Source organism: Salmo salar, chromosome 05 (genome assembly GCF_965601325.2).
Source record: "Salmo salar chromosome 05, fSalSal1, whole genome shotgun sequence".
Taxonomy (NCBI): Eukaryota; Metazoa; Chordata; class Actinopteri; order Salmoniformes; family Salmonidae; genus Salmo; species Salmo salar.
In genome coordinates this window covers 37,275,166-37,298,892 of record NC_138295.1, presented here as the reverse complement: position 1 = coordinate 37,298,892, position 23,727 = coordinate 37,275,166, and the positions used below count along the sequence as shown (strand labels likewise).

At 40.8% G+C, this 23,727-nt stretch overlaps 1 protein-coding gene across 3 annotated transcripts; it reads left to right on the top strand.

The window, feature by feature from the left end:
* Positions 1-257: 257 nt before the first annotated feature.
* On the top strand, positions 258-22,573 carry LOC100194508 (ubiquitin-conjugating enzyme E2D 2 (UBC4/5 homolog, yeast)). Of its 3 annotated transcripts, none has more exons than XM_014199398.3 (8): positions 258-395; positions 14,114-14,177; positions 14,265-14,296; positions 14,386-14,463; positions 14,601-14,706; positions 14,815-14,908; positions 15,087-15,136; positions 21,751-22,034. In XM_014199398.3, the coding sequence occupies exons 1-7, from the start codon at positions 378-380 to the stop codon at positions 15,133-15,135; spliced, it is 441 nt and encodes a 146-aa protein (XP_014054873.1). In that variant the 5' UTR covers positions 258-377; the 3' UTR covers position 15,136; positions 21,751-22,034. The 3 variants fall into 3 exon arrangements, with proteins under 3 accessions (XP_014054873.1, XP_014054871.1, NP_001133066.1); NM_001139594.1 differs by lacking the exon at positions 258-395 and adding an exon at positions 1,626-1,940 and having other exon boundaries at positions 21,751-22,573; XM_014199396.3 differs by lacking the exons at positions 258-395; positions 15,087-15,136 and adding an exon at positions 1,612-1,940 and having other exon boundaries at positions 21,751-22,573.
* The last annotated feature ends 1,154 nt before the right edge of the window (positions 22,574-23,727 follow it).

Genomic DNA, 23,727 nt, shown 5'->3' with positions numbered 1-23,727 from the left:
TTGGTGGAAAAGTACCCATATCCTGACTCAAAACCAATAGTACTTTTGACAAAAATAGTTAATTCGGCAGTTCACCATCAATAAAACAATGAATTTGCCCACAGTTCGCAGATTTGTGAATCATTTATTCACTGACAAAGGAACAGAGCAAGGCCTGCATCCAGCAACGTCACGAGTCATGTGATCTGTGACTCGTGAAGAGAAGGGGAAAGGGCAAATTCCACTGAATTCGTTTCAATATATGGAATCACTTGGGAGTTTCTGGATTTTGGGCAAACCAGTCCTTTAATTTAAAATAATGCCATTGTTGATTAGATGCTATTTTCATTAATTACGCTATTTTCTTTTGAACCATATGGTCTATCTACAAGAAAGTCATGGACATTATGGAGACGGTAAAAAAAAAAGAAAACTACAGTTGAAGTCGGAAGTTTACATACACCTTAGCCAAATACATTTAAACTCGGTTTTTCATAATTCTTGACATTTAATCCTAGTAAAACTTCACTGTCTTAGATCAGTTAGGATCTCCACTTTATTTTAAGAATGTGAAATGTCAGAATAATAGTAGAGAGAATGACTTTTCAGCTTTAATTTCATGTTTGGTTAACAGCTGATGAATGGGGCAGCAAAAATGTAGCCACTCTCAAATACATAGACGCAAGAACTCTCACTTATGGATGCAAGGACTGACCATCCTTGAAATCAAAATTATAATTGTAATCATGTATGGGTTGTATGGCTTGAAGTTAAATAAGCTTATATTTTGGGTTCTGATGGGGTAAGACTTGCTCATGAGGCATTTCTAAGTTACATTCTTCAAAAATCAATGGCTATATTTTAATAATTTAAAAGTCAAAAAATTGATGTACCAATCCCAGATTGCCCCTTTAATGGATTTAATTAAATGAATCAATTAATTAAATCTGATGTCAACCAGATGTCATCAAACGGGCTCTCATGCAAGCACTCATGCACGCACGCAGCACACACACACTCACTCACGCACACACGCACGCACGCACGCACGTACGCGCACTCACACACACACACACACACACACACACACTTGTGATTGACTATAGGATATACAGTATATGATGATTGTATGTGCATGTGTGAGTCAGTATGAATGTGTGTGTGAGCGTTTGTGTGTTTGTGTGTTGGAGTGTCAGAGTGAGTGTGTGTGAGTGGGTAGAATGTTTATAGAGTGTGTGCGTATGCATAGAGCCAGTGCAAAAAAATATATACAATATAAGGGTCAATACAGATAGTCTGTGCATCCATTTTGTTAGCTATTTAGAAGTCTTATGGCTTGGGGATAGAAGCTGTTCAGGAGCCTCTTAGTACCAAGCAGTGATGCAGCCAGTCAAGAGACTCTCAATGGTGCAGGTGTCAAACTTTTTGAGATTTCAACAGATTTTTACTGTTTATTGTAAAATGAATAAATGATTGTCTTTATGTAAGGACATTCCAACCTTGTTTAGCATTAGCTAGTCAAATTGTGGCATGATTGAACTATTTGTATCCGGCTGCATCAGTTTCAATGCGGGACTTTTCTTTTGAAGGCGAACCGCTGATTGCACTCATCGCGAATATTGCTCACTTCACAGTCGTGACCAGAAGAACGAGCCGAGCTAACGTAATCATTCGGCTGGTCAAGTTTGTAACGGCAACGTTATAATACCAGTGCAGTCAAAGGCTGTCGACAAAGGAAAGCCAGAATATCATTCTATATTGATACCCTTGTCTCAACTGTAAAAGTAAAATTGTCAGTTTTTGCAAAGCTAGCTAGGTAACTAACACGTTAGGTAGTTCGCCTTACACTACAGCTAATTGATATATGCTAGTTAGCATCACGTAGCTAGCCTGTGCTCTCCCTCTTCGACAACCGCTCCCTGCTACGCACTGGCAGAATGGCCTTAAAACGAATTCACAAGGTAAATGGATTGTTGTTTGACGCTTTGCCGTAAATACTGCTTAATAAGTTAGATCTTCTGTAGCAGGTAACTAATGTGGTGAAATTGGTATGTCGTTTTAGTTAGATAACTACGTTAGTTAATGTCGTTGTACAGTGGGCAGCTGACTATAACGTTAGCTAGCTCGCTATAACCTTAGCTCGCTATAACGTTAGCTGGCCAAGCGTGCTGCCTTGGCTTTTGGTTAGCCATTTTAGCTAGCAGTAGCAAAGTGGCAGCAGGGCCTAGCCTAGCTAGCTAATGTCAGTTAGTTTTAGCCACTTTAAAGTGAGTGTGACCAAAACATTAGTAAAGAATCTAAGTAGCTAAAATCCAAGCTAAATGACTCGACTAACGGTAGGTTAGTTAGTGTAAAGTGCGTTCGCTAGTAACGTTATCCCTTAAACTTCTACTGGAGCTAACAAGATATGGTGAAACCTGATGAGAGGGAGGATAAGGCTGTTGCATACCACTAACGTTACCAGCTCGTGGCATGTTTCGGGTTGGAGTTCCTTGCTGGAAATATAAACCTTGTCATGCAAGTTGGCCAAGTCAAGTGTTATCCTGGTGTGGGTATTTTTTTCTGGCCTCTACTATTTTAAGAAACACGGGCATATAAATAGACTTAGCTAGCTGCTGTGGTGTTACTACTATGTTAGTCTGGAATTGCAGTCCCCCCCAAGCCAAGTTCTACATTAAACACCTCTCCTAATCTTGGTTTATAGGTGTCATTCACTGACACTTGAGTTGAACATTTAGTTAGTTGAAAGCATACCATATTACTCAGCTTTGAATGTTATAGGGCCGTGGCATTAAGTGGTAGGTATGCCTATTCTATTGTCATTGGCAAACATTAAAACTAAAACACCATGGATGAGGTCACCAACATTACATTGCTGTAGTAGGTGTTAAACCAATGCCTACACCCTTTATTTTTTTTTTTAAGGGGGGCGTGGGTGTTATGTAAGGAGTATCTTATAAATGTTCAGTTTGAATAGATGTAAACGAATGTTGGCCTATGCTGCTAGCTGTTCACCTTAAGTGGGACAGGGCCCATGCCTAAAAATAAATTGTTGGTATCCCAGGATGTTGCTTCAAAGCCCTTTGAGTCCTGCCTGAAAATAAAGGGGAACATTGGTTGTTACTGTACAAATAACTTCTAGCATAAAGAACCTATTGGAATTAGTTTAAAAGGTACTAGTAGATGAAAAAAACATGAGTGGGCGCACACCCAGAAAAATTTGTTTGTGTGGAGGTGCTGACTAACGGTGAATAAACAATAAGGCACAGTGATGCCGACACGTTGGTAAATACCCATTAAAGTGCTGGGAGTTTATATATGGAGTGTGCAACTTTGTTGATAGATTATAGTTTCAAAGATACTGACACAATTGAACTGAATTGAACCCAGCATAGTTTATGAAACCAACAACAAAATGTAGACCTAAACATTAAGTACGATGCGTATAACTCAGATTTATTAATTTGCTTCTTATCAAAAACCTTTCTAATTTCACTAAGCCCACACTTTAGGTTTGCTTAACCACAGAGAAGTGCTTGAGTGCAGATAGACACACACTGACATCAATGCTGCCGTTGTCTTTCCCTCCCGTTTGGGCTCCCACAGTATAACACTGGTCAGGCCAATCCTCATTCTGACTCAGGTGTTTGAGTAAGACATTGCCACAATTTGTCGGGGTTAGGCTTTCATCTATCATGCAAAGTTCTGTATTCCCTATCGCTAGATGCTAATTACTTGCCTCGACTCACATACGCATCACTCAAATCTATACAGGCCTATGTTTATTACTGAGTTATAGCAGGTCTGTATTTACATAATGGTTGAGTGTTGATCTTTCTAACCGGTTAGTTGACCATGGGAGAGGAATCCTAGGCCCATGTCACACAGGCTGTTAGCCTGTTACTGGTTGAGTGACAGCTGTGTGTCTTTATACGCTAGCTCAGCTTTGCACAGACACCACCTGTGCCTGACGGAAACACAGCCCACAGCTTCCTACCTGTTCAAGGCTTGGCTTACACCTCTTTTACTGATCTATTTGATGACAAACATTCTCATCCACTCCCAATCAGACTCATATGCAATATAGACGGTAATCAACAGGACCCTGAACAGCTTCTACCCCCAAGCCATAAAACGGCTAAATAGTTAGTCCAGGTTATTGGTTATCTGCATTGACCCAATTTGCACTAACTCTATTGACTCACCACATATGCAGATGCTACTGTTTATCTATCCCATTGCCAAGTAATTTTATCCCTACCTACAGTGCGTTTGGAAAGTATTCAGACCACTTCCCTTTTTACACATTTTGTTAAATTAGCCTTATTCTAAAATAGATTTGAATATATTATTTAACCCATCTTCCCCCTAATACCCCATTATGACAAAGCGAAAACAGGTTTGTAGAAATTAGTGATGCACCGATATCACATTTTTGGCCGATACCCAGTATTTTCCTTGCCAAAGAAAAACGATACCGATAACCAATTATACTTTTTTTTTAGCGGCCTTTTAAGCATTCTAACAGTTAAATAGTTAACACACACATGGACACAGCAGTCTAAGGCACTGCATCTCAGTGCAAGAGGCGTCACTACAGTCCCTGGTTCGAATCCAGGCTCTATCACATCCTGCCGTGATTGTGATTCCCATAGGGCGGCGCACAATTGGCCCAGCATCATCCGGGGTAGGCCGTCATTGTAAATAGGAATTAGTTCTTAACTGACTTGCCTAGTTAAATAAAGGTTACACACACACACACACCACGCTGACCAAAAGTTATTGTGTTGGCATTTATGCATGTCCCCATTACCAGTAAAACATAATCAAAACCTATTTTTTTCACTTACTTGCTGTGCAGTTTCATTGTTAATTTGTTCAGTTTCATTCTCAACCAGGATTTCTATGGAATGCCGTTTGGGTCTTTGCTATGGAATGCCGTTTGGGTCTTTGCTATGGAACGCCGTTTGGGTCTTTGCGTGTCAAAAAATATACTATAACACTACTTGACGTGTCAAATAAGCTTGTTCACCAATCAGGACCTGAATATGACTGCACGTCACATAATCATTTAACGCGTTCATTCATTTTTTACGTAGTTATTACACATTGATTACACTATCACTCGTATTTCATATGTCACGATTCATCGATACGTGTGCTATGATGTTGGTAAAGTTGTCTCGCGCATCTACAGTGCTGGTCATAAAAAAAAGCTAGGTATCTCATAGCAAACAATGTTCTTCGCCAAAAACATAGCAAAACATTGTTTCATTAGCTATAGTTAGCTAGCTAACTATATTGCTAGGTGTCATCATCTAAAGTAACCGTCATTTATAAGACAGTTCTTATTTGATTAATGGTCAGACCAATCTATGTGAAGCTAGCCACAATAAGGATTAGCAACAAAAGTGGACTTTGCGTATTGCCTTCAAAATAGAAGTGTCATAATTCTACTTTTTGTATTCATTTGCATCACTGTCAATTACATACTTTTATTTAGAAGGCAAAGCGCAAATTCCACTATTGTGCCTAATTCTTATTGTGGCTAGCTTCACAACACAACCCGGTCCGGTTGAGCCTCACTAGCCAGATGAAGCTAGTTGGCTACTTATAACGTTATCTTTGGGCAACAGGGTTAAATAGTTGGCTAGCTATTTATTTTCATGAACTGAGGTTCAATTTCAATAGGCGAACAAGTGTCAACCTAGCTAATACTTACAAGGATTCTTAAATCATTGCTAAGAATAATGAAAATGACTGGTCATTGTTTTCAGGCTGGTTGTATTGTTGCTAGCTAAGTACCAAGCTAAAGCTAGCTACCCCAGAAGTTGCTGTCAAACAAATGATGCTATATTACCAACGTGGTATTGTAAACACATCGTTCGTGGCCGGTGTTTGCTTGTTTGCAGACTTTTTCGTACAGCTTTGACTGCTATTGTATATTTTTTGACACGCAAAGACACATAAAATGGGACGCTGTTTGGATGTCGTGAAGCTAATAGCAGTGACGCTATCACTGTTTAACTCCGGTAGGGCAACATCTGAAAAATAGCTCTCTTGGTAGTGTGTGCCGGTGCTCAACCAGTCGGCGAGAGCCAGCATCACCCACGACAGAGAATGGAATTCATTGCCCTTGACAATCAACCATTATCTTGGCTTTAGTGGATTTCGCCTTTGAGTTGTCTCGCTGAAATTTTGTTACTCTTTCAAATGACTGCTCGACTTGTTGACTGCGAGAACCACACAGCAGACATTGTGGGCTAGTTTATGCTGTGTTGCACGTATAGCGCACAATTTTATGTGCCGTCATTACGTCATGTACCTACGTTATATAGGTATGCACAGCAGCTTTGACATTGGTTTGGCACGTATCGGCCGATACCGATGTTGGCATTTTTAGCTAATATCGGCCGATTCCGATATGTTCACCGATATATTGTGCATCCCTAGTAGAAATGTTTGCAAATGTATTAAAAAAATAAAAACATACCTTATTTGCATAAGTGTTCAGACCCTTTGCTGTGAGACTCGAAATTGAGCTTAGGTGCATCCTGTTTCCATTGATCATCCTTGAGATGTTTCTACAACTTGATTGGAGTCCACCTGTGGTAAATTCAATTGATTGGACATGATTTGGAAAGGCATACACCTGTCTATATAAGGTCCCATAGTTGACAGTGCATGTCAGAGCAAAAACCAAGCCATGAGGTCGAAGGACTTCTCCGTAGAGCGCTGAGACAGGATTGTGTCGAGGCACAGATCAGGGGAAGGGTACCAAAAAATATCTGCAACGTTGAAGGTACCCAAGAACACAGTGGTGTCCATCATTCTTAAATGAAACCACCAAGACTCTTTGTAGAGCTAAACCTGTTTTTGCTTTGTCATTATGGGGTATTGTCTGTAGATTGATTTGAGGGGGGGGGGAAAACTATTTAATCCATTTTAGAATAAGGCTGTAACGTAAGTATCTACCTCAATTACCTCTTACATCTGCACATCGACTTGGTACTGGTACCCCATGTATATATTCCTTGTGTTATAATTTTTCTATTATTCTCTCTGCATTGTTGGGAAGTGCCCGTAAGTAAATATTTCACTGTTAGTTGCACGGTATACCGATACCACGGTAATATCAGTACCAAAACATCATGATACTTATGATACCAACATTTTAGAATACCGTAGTACTGTTTCATATGATACTACCACATTTTTCAGCTCTTCTAAAGAACCAGCTGGCACCTATTATAACAGTTTTATAAAGGCAGTTTTCCTAAATTCAGATGGATTTAAGCAAAAGCCACTCGTATGCGCCGGTCTAATAATATCCACTTCACTTTAATGTGCAAATCACGTGGCAGCTGTAATCCGCCAGCCGCATCCCCTGCCAACCCTCACTCACCTGCTTCTCTCCATCCTCTCTTCCTGCGCATCTGTTGCGCCATCCGTTTTTAAAATAGAGTTTAACCGTGATGGCGAGCAGGGATGCAGACCCTGATGAGTCTTCTGTTATATTTGTACATTTGTGACATTGGAGCAGAGTGAGAAAAGTTGATAACCATGAGCACAGGCCAGTTTGATTTATACTGCAAGTTCGCTGTCATGCAGACTCTAAGCGCCAGAGAGGGGAAATGGAGCACAGCTTCGCGGTTGGCATGCTTGCAGCTTTACAGCAGAGAACGGCATGTCTCTAGCCTAAATGGTTTAAAAAAAAAATAATACCCGTATTACAGGTGCTACCTTTTTTTCTTCGTATTGGGATTAGCGCTAATTTATACTGGTCAAAAATCGAAATGCAACATGCAACAATTTCAAAGATTTAACTGAGTTACAGTTCATATAAGCAAATCAGTCAATGGAAATAAATAAATTAGACCCAAATCTATGGATTTCACATGATTGGGAATACAGATATGCATCTGTTGGTGAGCCTGATGAACCAAACCACTAATCTTTCTGATGATACCAACATATTTCATCACTTTGCTGCAGACAAATTGAATATGATCTTTCCAGGATAACTTTTCATCAATTAGAACTCAAAGGAATCTAGTGGATGTGACTTGTTCCATTTCATTCCCACCAATTGAGATCCTGGCTCAGTTTTACAATATTTTGTGTTCTTACTTGTGAATACAATAAAGTTGGATTTTTGTTAACGTTTAAAGATAATTTGTTTATCTGGAACCATTCAGAAAATGTGGCCATGTCTGAGTTGGCTTCATTAACTGGTAAATCAAAATTCTTGTGTAATGAAAATCTAGTTGGTATCATCAGCAAAGAGAATGGGAAGTACGGTAGAAGACACAGCAGCAAGGTCATTGATATAGATTATGAATAACAAAGGTCCAAATATCAAACCCTGTGGGACGCCACAGGATATCTTGGCCCTGGTAGATGCTAAGGCCATTTGCCTAAAAACATTCTCTATCATAAACATAACTATATAATCATGAAAACCGTAATAATGCAATTTAGAAAGTAATAGTTTGTCAACCGTGTCAAACGCTTTGGATAAATCTAAAAAGATGCCAAGAGCGTATTCATTTTTAAGGGCTGTAAATATTTATCCGCAAGTTGCAAAAGAGCCATATCTGTGGAATATTTTTTCCGAATACCATATGGGTGCTCACAGAGAATAGTTTATTTTTTAAATGTTTCAACATTCTTTTATACACCAATTTTTCTAGGATTTGAGAAAAACATGGTAGTACAGATATTGGGTGATTTATTTGGAAAACATCTTTTATCCACAGATTTTTTTAGATGGGGATAACAATTTTCTAATCTTTAGGAACAATACCAGTTCGCATAGATTTGGTAAAGATGTACAGTTGAAGTCGGAAGTTTACATACACTAAGGTTGGAGTCATTGAAACTCGTTTTACAACCACTCCACACATTTCTTGTTAAAAAACTATAGTTTTGACTAGTCGGTTAGGACATCTACTTTGTGCATGACACAAGTAATTTTTCCAACAGTTGTTTACAGACAGATTATTTCACTGTATCACAATTCCAGTGGAAAAAGGGGGATGCTTGCAAGCCGAAGAACACCATCCCAACCGCGATGCACGGGGTGGCAGCAGCATGTTGTGGGGGTGCTTTGCTGCAGGAGGGACTGGTGCACTTCACAAAATAGATGGCATCATGAGGATGGAAAATTATGTGGATATATTGAAGCAACATCTCAAGACATCAGTCAGGATGTTAAAACTTAGTAGCAAATGGGTCTTCCAAATGGACAATGACCCCAGGCATACTTCCAAAGTTGTGGCAAAATGGCGTAAGGACAACAAAGCCAAGGTATTAGAGTGGCCATCACAAAGCTCTGACCTCAATCTTATAGAAAATTTGTGGGCAGAACTGAAAAAGCGTGGAGCAAGGAGGCCTACAAACCTGACTCAGTTACACCAGCTCTGTTAGGAGGAATGGGCCAAAATTCACACAACTTATTGTGGGAAGCTTGTGGAAGGCTACCCAAAACGGTTGACCCAAGGTAAACAATTTAAAGGCAATGCTACCAAATACTAATGGAGTGTATGTAAACTTCTGACCCACTGGGAATGTGATGAAATAAATAAAAGCTGAAATAAATCACTCTCTACTATTATTCAGACATGTCACATTCTTAAAATAAAGTGGTGATCCTAACTGACCTAAGACAGGGAATTTTTACTAGGATTAAATGTCAGGAATTGTGAAACTGAGTTTAAATGTATTTGGCTAAGGTGCATGTAAACTTCCGACTTCAACTGTATATGTTTTTTAAACCATCTTGCCTATGCCGCTCTATCATTTTTCATCCATATATTTATATGTGTATATATTCTTATTCCATTCCAAGCTTCTAAACCCATGACATCATTTTCTGGAGTTTTCCAAGCTGTTTAAAGGCACAGTCAACTTGGTGTATGTAAACTTCTGACCCACTGGAATTGTGATCCACTGAATTATAAGTGAAATAATCTGTCTGTAAACAATTGTTGGAGAAATTACTCGTGTCATGCACAAAGTAGATGTCCTAACCGACTTGCCAAAACTATAGTTTGTTAACAAGAAATTTGTGGAGTAGTTGAAACACTTAGGTTGGAGTCATTAACTTGTTTATGTAAACTTCCGACTTCAACTGTACATATGAGATGAGTAATGCAATATATGTAAACATTATTAAAGTGACTAGTGATCCAATTATTAAAGTGGACAATGATTTCAAGTCTATGTAGGCAGCAGCCTCTCTGTTAGTGACAAGCCAAATTTCTTCAGCCTCCTGAGGTTGAAGAGGCACTGTTGTGCCTTCACCACACTGTCTGTGTGGGTGGACCATTTCAGTTTGTCTGTGATGTGTACACCGAGGAACTTAACTTTCCATCTTTTCCACTGCTGTCCTGTCGATGAGGTTAGGGGGGTGCTCCCTCTTCTGTTTCCTGAAGTCCACGATCAGCTCCATTGTTTTGTTGACGTTGAGTGCTAGGTTATTTTCCTGGCACCTCTCTCCTAGGGCCCTCACCTCGTCCCTGTAGGCTGTCTTGTCGTTGTTGGTAATCAAGCCTACTACTGTTGTGTCGTCTGCAAACTTCCTGATTGAGTTGGAGGCATGCATGGCTAAGCAGTCATGGGTGAACAGGGAGTACAGGAGGGGGCTGAGGACGCACCCTTGTGGGGCCCTAGTGTTGAGGATCAGCGAAGTGGAGATGTTGTTTCCTACCTTCACCACCTGGGGTGACCCGGCATGGGTTGAGACCCAGGACCTCCAGCTTAATGATGAGCTTGGAGGGTACTGTGGCGTTGAATGCTGAGCTGTAGTCAATGAACAGCATTCTTACATAGGTATTCCTCTTGTCCAGATGGGATGATGCAATCGCCATCACACTGCACTATCTGTGTGTAAGCAGATTGAATTGGGGCGGTAAGCAAATTGAAGTGGTTCTAGGGCAGGCCTGGGCAATTCCAGTCCTCTGGGGCCTGATTGGTGTCACACTTTTCCCCCATCCCTAGGAAACTCACCTGATTTTTAAACTAATTGCATTTTTAACTGAAGATCATGATTAGTTGATTATTGGAGTCAGATATGTTAGCTGGGGCAAAAGTGTGACACCAATCAGGCCCCCGAGGATTGGAGTTGCCCAGGCCTTGTCTAGGATGACCGGTAGGGTGGAGGTGATATGATCCTTGACTAGTCTCTCAAAGCACATCATGATGACAGAAGTTAGTGCTACGGGGTGATAATCATTTAGTTCAGTTACCTTTTGCCTAGTTTGGTACTTGGGTATCTTTGCCTTCTTGACCTTCTTGGCATGTGGGGACAGCAGACTGGGATGGGGAGAGATTGAATATGTCTGTAAACACTCCAGCCAGCTGGTCTGTGCATGCTCGGAGGACGCGGCTAGGGATGCTGTCTGGGTCGGCAGCCTTGTGAGGGTTAATACGTTACGTCGGCCACGGAGAAGGAGAGCCTACAGTCCTTGTATTATCCTCAAAGCGGGCAAAAGTGTTTTGTCTGTGACGTGGCTGGTTTTCCTTTTGTAGTCCGTGATTGTCTGTAGGCCCTGCCACATGCGTCGGAGCTGTTGAATTGCTACTCCACTTTGTCTCTATACTGACATTTCGCTTGTTTGATTGCCTTGTGGAGGGAATAACTACACTGTTTCCATGGTTAAATGCAGTGGTTCGCGCCTTCAGTTTTGTGCGAATGCCACCATCTATCCACAGTTTCTGGTTAGGGTAGGTTTTAATAGGCAGTGGGTACAACATCTATACACTTCCTTATAAACTTAGCTCACCGAATCAGCGTTTACGTCGATATTGTTCTCTGAGGATACCCGGAACATATTCCAGTCTGCGTGATCAAAACAATCTTGAAGCGTGGATTCCGATTGGTCAGACCACCTTTGATTAGTCCTTAGCATGGGTACATCCTGTTTGAGTTTCTGCCTATAGGAAGGGAGGAGCAAAATGGAGTCGTGGTCAGATTTGACGAAGGGAGGGAGGGGGAGGGCCTTGTATGCATTGGGGGACTTAGATTAGCAGTGATCCAGTGTTTTTCTTGCGCGAGTGCTACAGTCAATATTCGGATAGAATTTAGGTAGCCTTATTCTCAAATTTGCCTTGATTAAATCCCCAGCTACAATGAATGCAGCCTCAGGATATATGGTTTGCATAATGTCCAGTGAAGTTTCGGCTTGAGGGGGGATATCGGCTTGAGGGGGGATATACACGGCTGTGACAATATCCGAGGAGGATTATCTTGGGAGATAATACGGTTGGCATTTGATTGTGAAGAATTCTAGGTCGGGTGAATGTTATTACAATTACACCATGAGTCGTTAATCATGAAATATACACCCCTGCCCTCCTTCTTCCAGGATATATGTTTATTCCTGTCAGCGCGACACACAAAGAATCCAGGTGGCTATATCCCGAGAGAGCCATGTTTCCATGAACAGAGTATGTTAAAATCCCTGATGTCTCTCTGGAAAGCAACCCTTGGCCTATTTTCGTCTACCTTGTTATCTAGACTGGACATTAGCGAGTAATATACTCGGCAGCGGTGGGTGGTGTGCACGCCAACGAAGTCTGACCAGAAGACCACTCCGTCTGCCTCTTCGGCGGCGTTGTTTTGGGTCAGCCTCTGGAATCAGTTCAAATGCCCTGGGTGGTTCGGACAAAGGATCCGCTTGAGGTTAGGTGAAACACATGAACAAAGTACAGTAAATATGTGTATCTGTTGGTGTGTATGCGTGTGTCAAATCAGTGTAATATAGAGTCACTTGCCATAGGCCTACGAGATGGGGAGTGAACGACCAGCTGATCATACTTCAGGTATGCGATGTTGCCTTTCTTTCGTTCTTCAATTAGTCGTGGCGGCAGTTCCTTTATTTTGAGGTGTACCTTTTCGGAGAAGTCTTCATGAATGAAGATTTTGGTTCCCTTCAGGCACTTGGCTCACTTGAGAATCTCCTCGTCTTTGAACCTGAGCAGTTTCACCACTATAGATCTGGGCTGTCCATCGGGGAAGAAAGTGCCATTCGTATGCGCCGTCCATCTCGATGCGTTTAGGGTCCAGTTTAAGTTCATCTGCCAGGAGTTTCTTGGCCTTGACAGTAGGTCTAGGCAAATTTGATTGGCACAAGAAGAAAGGAAAAGGGTCTGCTACTCATGAGATGTGCTTCAATGTAAGCCTAAAATATATTTCAATTATCTTTCTGGTGCTTCTTAAATGTTATATGGTGCCTAACGTTATAAGTTGGGAGCTGTGTGTGTGTGTGTGTGTGTGTGTGTCTGTGCTAACTGAGTAAAAGTTTAATGCGGTGTTTTCCCTTATTGCCACAATGACTTGCAGATCATTATACATGTATATTCCTTCCTCCCATTCCTCCAGCCAAATCACAGGTAGGCCTTTGCAAATCAGAAATTCTATGCAGTATTCTATTATACACTGAACAGTGTGAAGTCAAATTCAGTTTGTTGTGTTGAGTAGAATGTGAATTTCAGTGACAGGTTTCTGCAAAGCACATGCGCAGAACATTTATAAAATGTGAACAAGGGGACAGGGCGAACAGAACTCTAGGCTGCTCAGAATTTTTAACCCTGTGGTATTGTGACATCACTAGTCTACACCTGTTGTTTACGAAGCATGTGACAAATATACTTTTATTTATTGGCAGAAGAAGTTCTTACATAATCTGGTTTCCTGAAGTGTTTGCTCTGGCAGGGCTCTGCAAGAGACCATGTTCTCTACCACTGCAATCCAAGAAACCTGTTAAGTCACTGCCCACTTTCACTAGAGCCTAGACTAGTCATTGTGCTATGTCATTATAAAAATTGATTCCTCTTTTCATCCGTCCCTAATTAACCTTTAGAAGTACTTACTTTGCCGTGCTCTTTGCAACGGCAGCAATGTAAATACAATGTAAATGCCCTTCGAAATACAACTGTGAGGTCTGTGCAGTAGCAGTATCATGGAGTTTGCTGTTTCCAGTTGTCCTATAAAAGAATCACCAATGCACACGTGTTTGTAACCACAGCCATTATGCTGGATAAACTAAATGGGTGAAGTTGAAGGGATGAGAAACTCAATAACCATGTTGGTTGTGGGACTGATGGTGTCCTGGTTTGGTCCCTCTTTCAGGAGCTGAACGACCTGGCCAGGGACCCTCCTGCACAGTGTTCCGCCGGCCCTGTTGGAGATGACAGTAAGGCCAAACCAAGCACTTTTATTTGAGCGAACATTCTCAACATTGAAACATGTTTCTAACTGTATCTACTTTCTGTTTTTGCAGTGTTTCATTGGCAAGCTACTATTATGGGGCCTGTAAGTATAATTTATGAAGTGTTTGCTGGTTGAAGTTGCATTAGTTTTGGCTGGTCAGTGTGTCCGTTGACATGTTCGTTTCTTTTCAGAATGACAGTCCATACCAAGGTGGTGTTTTTTTCCTGACCATTCATTTCCCCACAGACTACCCCTTCAAACCACCTAAGGTAATTATTTCCTCTCCTGTTCCTCTGTTCTATTACAATTAATAGTTTTCTTGATGTATGTAGACGATTGAGGAGTATGGTTTCTGTTGATCTATATAATCATGTGTTTGATTGCTGCTCCAACCTTTTCATTGCAGCTAGCATTCACCACAAGAATTTATCACCCAAATATTAACAGTAACGGCAGCATCTGCCTGGATATTTTGAGATCACAGTGGTCTCCAGCATTAACTATCTCTAAAGGTAGGATGTCTGTTGTTTCTCATGCTTTGTGATACACATTTTTACCTTGTGACTTCACTTCACATGCCTAAGATCCACTTCTAATACTTTTTTAAATCTCCTTTTCAGTACTTTTGTCCATTTGTTCTCTCTTATGTGACCCCAACCCTGACGACCCGTTAGTGCCAGAAATTGCCCGTATCTACAAAACAGATACTGAAAAGTAAGTATACTGTAGACCCAGCTTTGTCTACATTTTGTTCATGAACTGCATACTCTAATATTTGTGAAAAATATTATGCTACTTTTTGATCCAAGACTTGAACGAGAGAGGTGCTAAATGATAGTTAATTCCTATAATGTCATATCTTTATAATATAGGACTTTTCCTTCCATATCAGGTATAATAGACTAGCGAGAGAATGGACAGACAAGTACGCTATGCTTTAGGGTAAGACTGCCCTGCATTGTGAAGGGAGTGGACCGTGTGTGTCTGTGGTGGAGCTTTATGGGTTGTGACCAGGGGAGAAGGACTCCTCTCCCTTCTCATTGAAGCCACGAAGTTCAAGGCTGACCGCGGTACTGCAGGCATTGTTTGCAGAAAACAAGATCCCTCCCATTATAGTGAAGGGGAAAATGGCAATCTTTGTGTAAATAAATATATTTTTTTTGAAGACTATCATGGCACCAATTACTTTTACTACACCAGGTGTATTTCCTGATAATTTAAAAATCGTACGCAGAGTTCTGAGGATAATTTTGTAGCTAATGGCAGCCTGCAGTACCCCGGTCGGCCTTCAACTTGAGATACTCAATGAGAGGGGGCAGCACTGAGCTAGCCTGCAACGTCACTTCCCGGTGTAGCTCAAACTGCATGTTATGTCTACATAAATCTGACATGAGACGCCATCTCAACTGACTTATTTGATTTCAAATGCGTGAATGAGTGGTGTCATGCGATCGATAGCTTTGGCCAGACATTTTTTGTGGGTGGGCCTGCAGAAATGTGGGTGGGCCCAAAAAAACACAGACTTCCTGCAATTCTACACATTTTGTCATTGGGTAGAGAGGAAACTGTGCCTTTTTTTTTATAGCTAATCTCATGCTATTCTACACATTTTGCTGTGAGGTTGAGAGAATTTAGCATTTTTAAAGCTAGTTAAAGTAGAAGTGTGACTGAGCTGTCTTGTTTGCTAATGAAGTAAGCAGTGGCATGGTGCATATAGCCATAGAAGCACAGTGGTTTCTGCCTCAATGCAGTCATATTCTTGGCTTATTAGGGGTGTGGCTTTCAGTTAGATGTCATTCCAGTTCATCTGAATGTCATTCCAGTGCATTGCTTGCTATGAATTCTATCTGATGGTGTTTGCATGTTTAGGTAAAAAGACAAATGTCCTGTTTGGCACACTAACAAGTAGAGAGCATACATTTATTTATATACACATATACAGTACCAGTCAAAAGTTTGGACACACCTACTCATTCAAGGGTTGTTCTTTATTTTTACTATTTTCTACATTGTAGAATAATAGTGAAGACATTATCAAAACTATGAAACAACATATTTGGAATCATGTGGTAACCAAAAAAGTAGCCACCCTTGATGGCAGCTTTGCACAATTTTGGCATTCTCTCAACCAGCTTCATGAGGTAGTCACCTGGAATGCATTTCAATTAACAGGTGTGCCTTGTTAATTTGTGGAATTTCCTTCCTTAATGCGTTTGAGCCAATCAGTTGTGTTGTGACAATGTAGGGGTGGTATACAGAAGATAGCCCTATTTGGTAAAAGACCAAGTCCATATTATGGCAAGAACAGCTCAAATAAGCAAAGAGAAACGACAGTCTGTCCTCAGCGTGCATGCACCCGGCCCGCCACAGGAGTCGCTAGAACGCGATGGGACAAGGACATCCCTGTTGGCCAAACCCTCCCCTAACCTGGACAACGCTAGGCCAATTGTGCACCGCCCCATGGGTCTCCCGGTTGCAGCCGGCTGTGACAGAGCCTTGACTCGAACCAGGATCTCTAGTGGCACAGATAGCAACTGCGATGCTGTGCCTTGGACCACTGCGCCACTCGGGAGGCCCCAAGACACTTAACCTGTTAGGGCTAGGGGGCAGTATTGACACGGCTGGATAAAAAACATACCCGATTTAATCTGGTTACCACTCCTACCCAGTAACTAGAATATGCATATACTTATTACATATGGATAGAAAACACCCTAAATTTTCTAAAACTGTTTGAATGGTGTCTGTGAGTATAACAGAACTCAAATGGCAGGTCAAAACCTGAGAGATTCCTTTACAGGAAGTGGCCTGTCTGACCATTTCTTGAACTTCTTTTCCATCTCTATCATTTACTAAGGATCTCTGCTCTAACGTGACACTTCCCACGTCGTCCATAGGCGCTCAGAGCCCGGGAAAAAACAATGTCGTCATCCCAGCCCCAGGCTGAAACACATTATCGCCTTTCTCAAGTGGCCGATCAAGGGACACTGGGCTTATGCGCGTGACCCCGACCGCCCCCGCCTTTGGGATTTTTTCCTCTGTTTGCCGAAAAGGAGATTCTACGAGAAAAATGTCGTAAAAATTGATTTTAAACAGCGGTTGACATGCTTCGAAGTACGGTAATGGAATATTTAGAATTTTATTGTCACGAATTGCGCCATGCGCGCGACTCTTCTTTACTATTTCGGATAGTGTCTGGAACGCACGAACAAAACGCCGCTATTCGGATATAACGATGGATTATTTTGGACCAAACCAACATTTGTTATTGAAGTAGCAGTCCTGGGTGTGCATTCTGACGAAGACAACAAAAGGTAATCAAACTTTTATAATAGTAAATATGATTATGGTGAGTGCTAAACTTGCCGGGTGTCTAAATAGCGAGCCCGTGATGCCTGGGCTATGTACTTAGAATATTGCAAAATGTGCTTTCACCAAAAAGCTATTTTAAAATCGGACATATCGAGTGCATAGAGGAGGTCTGTATCTATAATTCTTAAAATAATTGTTATGCTTTTTGTGAACGTTTATCGTGAGTAATTTAGTAAAATGTTAGCGAATTCCCCGGAAGTTCCCCGGAAGTATGCTAGTTCTGAACGTCACATGCTAATGTAAAAAGCTGGTTTTTGATATAAATATGAACTTGATTGAACAAAACATGCATGTATTGTATAACATAATGTCCTAGGGTTGTCATCTGATGAAGATCATCAAAGGTGAGTGCTGCATTTAGCTGTCTTCTGGGTTTTGGTGACATTATATGCTGGCTTGAAAAATGGGTGTCTGATTATTTCTGGCTTGGTACTCTGCTGACATAATCTAATGTTTTGCTTTCGTTGTAAAGCCTTTTTGAAATCGGACAGTGTGGTTAGATTAACGAGAGTCTTGTCTTTAAATGGCTGTAAAATAGTCATATGTTTGAGAAATTGAAGTAATAGGATTTTTAAGGTTTTGAAAATCGCGCCACATGCTGGCAGTGGCTGTTACGTAGGTGGGACGCAAGCGTCCCACCTAGCCCATAGAGGTTAACCAGCATGGCTACCACAGCATTCTGCAGCTATACGCCATCCCATCTGGTTTGCACTTAGTGGGACTATCATTTCTTTTTCAACTGAACAATGACCCAAAACACAGCTCCAGGCTGTGTAAGGGCTATTTGACCAAGAAGGAGAGTGATGGAGTGCTGGATCAGATGACCTGGCCTCCACAATCACCCGACCTCAACCCAATTGAGATGGTTTGGGATGAGTTGGACCGCAGAGTGAAGGAAAAGCAGCCAACAAGTGCTCAGCAAATGTGGGAACTACTTCAAGACTGTTGGAAAAGCATTCCTCATGAAGCTGGTTGAGATAATGCGAAGTGTGCAAAGCAGTCAAGGCAAAGGGTGGCTACTTTGAAGAATCTCAAGTGTAAAATATATTTTGATTTGTTTAACACTTTTTTTGGTTACTACATGATTCCATATGTTATTTCATAGTTTTGATGTCTTCACATGTAGAAAATAGGACAAATAAAGAAAAACCCTTGAATGAGTAGGTGTCCAAACCTTTGATTGGTACTGTGTGAGATGTATACCAAACATTAGGAACATCTTCCTGATATTGAGTTGCACCCCCCCCCCCCCCGCCTTCAATTTTTCAGGGCATGGACTCAACAAGGTGTCCAAAGCGTTCCACAGGGATGCTGACCCATGTTGACTACAATGTTTCCCACAGTTGTCAAGTTGGCTGGATGTCCTTTGGGTGGTGGACCATTCTTGATACACACGGGAAACTGTTGTGTGGGGGAACCCAGCAGTGTTGCAGTTCTTGCAACAAACTGTTGCGCCTGGCACCTACTACCACCCTCTGAATTGCACACACACAATCCACGTCTAAAGGTTTAAAAATCCTTTAACCAGTCTCCTCCCCTTCATCTATACTGTTTTGAAGTGGCTTTAACAAGTGACATCAATAAGGGATCATAGCTTTCACCTGAATTCACCTGGTCAGTCTGTCATGTAAAGAGCAGGTGTTCTTAATGTTTTGTACACTCAGTGTGTGTATATACACTGAACAAAAATATGAACGCAACATGCTGAGTTTTGCTAACCTCTCTGGATTAAAACCAAATTTTGATGTGTACTATATTACGTATTACCGTGTAGTTTACCAATAAAACGGTCTGACGGGGTTGTGGACATACTCGGTATACAAATCCCAAAAGAAAGAAATGATCTTACTCCAATAAATTTTTATAGAAAGTTAGCAAAAATAGATAAGATCTTGCTACCATTGAAAAGGAAAATACCTGTCTATTATTGGAAAAATCACCCTGATTAACTCTCTAGTCATATCACAGTTTACCTACAGCTAGTGACCTGCTTTATAAATTCTATGAACAAAAAATATTCCATTTTATTTGGAATGGCAGGCCAGACAAAATTAAAAGGGCCTATTTTTATACTGAATATGAATTAGGAGGGCAGAAATGATTAAATATTAAAGCATTAGACCTCTCACTAAAGGCATCAGTCATACAAAGTTATACTTAAATCCAAATTGGTAAGAATGCCTCACCCCATGTTCAAGAATGGCCTTTTTCCCTTTCCAGATTACAACTGCTCACTTTCGGTTATTTGAAAACAAAATAATCTCCAAAATATCGTTATTTTTTTTAAACAAGCTTTAGAAAGTTGGTTGCAATTTCAGTTTAATCCACATGAAAAGACAGAACAAATAATACAACAAATCTTGTGGTTAAACGCAAATATACTAATTGATGAAAAAAAAAAAATGTTTAAAGGTATTTTAGTGAATGATATCATAAATAGGACTGGTGGAGTTGTCAGTGCTGTTGTGAAGCATCACAGCACAGTTGAAAAATATATGACAAATAGAAATCCAAAATGGATGGTGTTAAGAGATAGATGGGAGGGGTTGAATGGAGCTGAAGGGTGGGACTAATAACAAACGTAAAACATACAGGGTCTGTAAAATGTATATAGGTTCAGAAATGTTGTGAAATAGCACAGTTACAAATAGAAATCAAACTGGATGGACATCAGAAATAGAGAAAGGACTAAAAACAAACAAAATATAACTATTGTAAAATAGGTTGTCTGTAAAATGTGTATAGTATGTATAAAGTGAAGGTAGAAGCCTAAGTGTTATTGTTTATTAGTTTACTCCAATTGGGGGAAGGGTGGTAGGGTATAATAAAGGTATATTCTAAAAAAAGTATGTATATCTATATTCGTGTGTGTGTGTGTGTGTGTGTGTGTGTGTGTGTGTATATATTATATATGAGATTGGAAATTATGCAGACAATTACATTGATGGAAGCAACAATCTTTCCGCAATATTAAGCTGATCCACCCCTAAGGAAAAAATACGATTTTAACGAGTTAGGGTTTGTAGAAAAAAAATCACGCCATTAAAATAAATAAATTAAGCCCTAATCTACAGATTTTACATGATTGGGCAGTGGCGCAGCCATGAGTGAGCCTGGGAGGGCATAGGCCCACCCACTTGGGAGCCAGGTCCCTCCACTGGGGAGCCAGACCCAGCCAATCAGAATGAGTTTTTCCTCACAAGGACTTTAATACAGACAGAAATACTCCTGAGCACCCCCATCCTCAGACGATCCCGCAGGTTAAGAAGCCGGATGTGGAGGTCCTGGGCTAGCGCGCTTACATGTGGTCTTTGGTTGTGAGGCCGGTTGGACGTACTGCCAAATTCTCTATAACGACTTTGGAGGCAGCTTATGGTAGAGAAATGAACATTCAATTCTCTGGCAACAGCTCTGTTGAACATTCCTGCATTCAACATGCCAATTGCACGCTCCCTCAACTTGAGACATCTGTGGCATTGTCTTGTGTGACAAAACTGTACATTTTAGTGGCCTTTTGTTGTCCCCAGCATAATCAGCTTCTTGATATGCCACACCTGTCAGGTCGATAGATTTTCTTGGCAAAGGAGAAAAATGCTCACTTAACAGGGATGTAAACAAATCTGTGCACAACATTTTAGAGAGAAGCTTTTTGTGGAAAATTTCTGTGAATTTGTCAACTCATGAAAAATGGGACCAACACTTTACATGTTGCGTTTATTTTTTGTTCAGTGTGTGTGTGTGTAGATCTTTTTTGTTGTTGTTGCTCAATATGATTGGGTGGTCCTGGCTCTTCAGTGGATGGGCCGGGACCACCGCTGCCTAATACAGTTGATATATACAGTCATTGGTTGTGACAGTGATATTATTGACAGCACTTCAACTAACTCTAGGCTGACATATTTGGCCGCTCTAAATAAATCTGCCTTTGCTTCGGTAGATTTGGGCTTGGTTCTGACAGTATTTCCACTGTCTGTCTGGGACTGTTTATTGACAATATTGAATGCCATTTTGGTGGGACTATGGGGGGTTTTATGTGTGAACATCATGGATCTCAAGTTCAACTTGGGTAGTTGGCAACCTGTTACGGTGTTGTAATGCATGGCGTTGTTCTTGATCTTCGCACCCCTTGTCTATTGTGTATTGATTGCCTATTTTCTTTTTGCTGATTTGTTCTTTCTCCACAGGTACAACAGAATAGCCCGGGAATGGACTCAGAAGTATGCCATGTGATAATCTGTCATGGTCGTAACAACTTGCATTATAGATGGAATAAACTTTCAATTACTGTAATTCTTTTGCCCATTTGGCCGCTGCCCCTTACCATCAGCCAGTAACAGTCATTTTCTTTGTTTCGCACCCCCCCCCCCCCCTTAAATTTATTTACATGCTCTTAACAAGGAAAAATGTCTCCATGGCCCCCTTCTTTCCAAAAGATGCTAATTGATCAGAACTCTCAATGGAGCATGTATCTGTATAAAGCCAACCACAGCCACTTTGTGAAGAGCTCTTGATTTCTCTAAGTTCGCGCAGAAAGTGCCAACTAAAAGGAATAAGGATTCTCCAAATGCCACAATTTCTGTATTGAGAGGATCAACATGGTGCAATCACATTTTTGTAAGATTTGCCAATAGCGTTAGAGGTCTGTGAATATTATACACTTACTCTTAACTGTTTGAATGGAGAATTGCTGAAGTTAGCTATATCTGCAGTAAATAAGGACAAACATTTTATGCATGTTGATAAGATAAATAATTGGTTTATGTGCTGCTGAGAATGAAGAGTTGAGAGCAAACGTGTCCACTTTTTAAAGTTTCACCTTTTTTGTTAATTCTTTTCCTTTCATTGTTTTTAGAAGGGGAGCCATTAGTTAATCCATCATCCACAACACTGTTCTCGCTTTTGCACTGAATATGTTATTCAAACCTCTCAATGGCTGATCGATCAACTAATAGCTCTGCTATTTAATGGTTACTTTTATTTTTTTTCTCAATAAAGTTGAACAAATAACCCTCTGGTATTCTGGTGTGTTTTGTAACATAACTACTTTTTAAATGTATGAACATGGAGATGCATTGGGACTGTTGTTGTTAGTCTGTTCTGGTTGCACTACAAGTAGAAAACGATATGCCGCTGAGAACCCCCTCAACAACTGTGGGGCTATTTATAGGCCCCCCATGACTAGAGCAGCTATGGCCTTTCAGATGTAATAGTAGCCATGTCTTTTCCTAGACTCCTTACCTCCATTTAAGCAAATCTTTGAAGACTTGGACTTGTCAGAGCAAGTCCACATCAGTATTGAGATGCACCTGGATGCTGAATACCTGCATTTTGAATCAGGAAATGTTTATTTACAGTTTGGTCATTTAGCAGACCAATCCAGAGCGACTTAGATACATAGATATCCTATTACACTGAATACAAATATAAACTTTACATGTACAGTGTTGGTCCCATGTTTCCCAGAAATGTTCCATACATACCAAAAGCATATTTCTCTCAAATTTTGTGCATAAATTTAACATCCCTGTTAGTGAGCGTTTCTCTTTTGCCAAGACAATCCATCCACCTGACAGGTGTGGCATATCAAGAAACTGATTAAACAGCATGATCATTACACAGGTGCACCTTGTGCTGGGATGAAAATGCCACTGAAATGTGCAGTTCTCACACACAACGCCTCACGTTTTGAAGGAGAATGCAATTGGCATGCTGACTGCAGGAATGTCCACTTCTTTACCATAAGCTGCCTCCAATGTCATTTTAGAGAATTTGGCAGTACGTCCAACCAGCCTCACAACCGCGTAAGTAACCACGCCAGCCCAGGACCTTCATATTCGGATGGAGGGGATGCCAAAGAGTAATTCTTTCTGTAATAAGGTCCTTTTGTGGGGAAAACTTGTTTTGATTGGGTGGGCCTATGTCCTCCCAGGCTCACCCATGGCTGCGGCCTGTGAAATCCGTAGATTAGGGCCTAATGAATTGATTTAAATTGACTGATTTCCTTAACTCTAAAATCTTAATTGTTGCATGTTTATTTGTCTGTATAAAATATTGTACAATGTACAGTTGTGGCCAAAAGTTTTCAGAATGACACAAATATTAATTTCCACAAAATTTGCTGCTTCAGTGTCTAGATATTTTTGTCAGATGTTACTATGGAA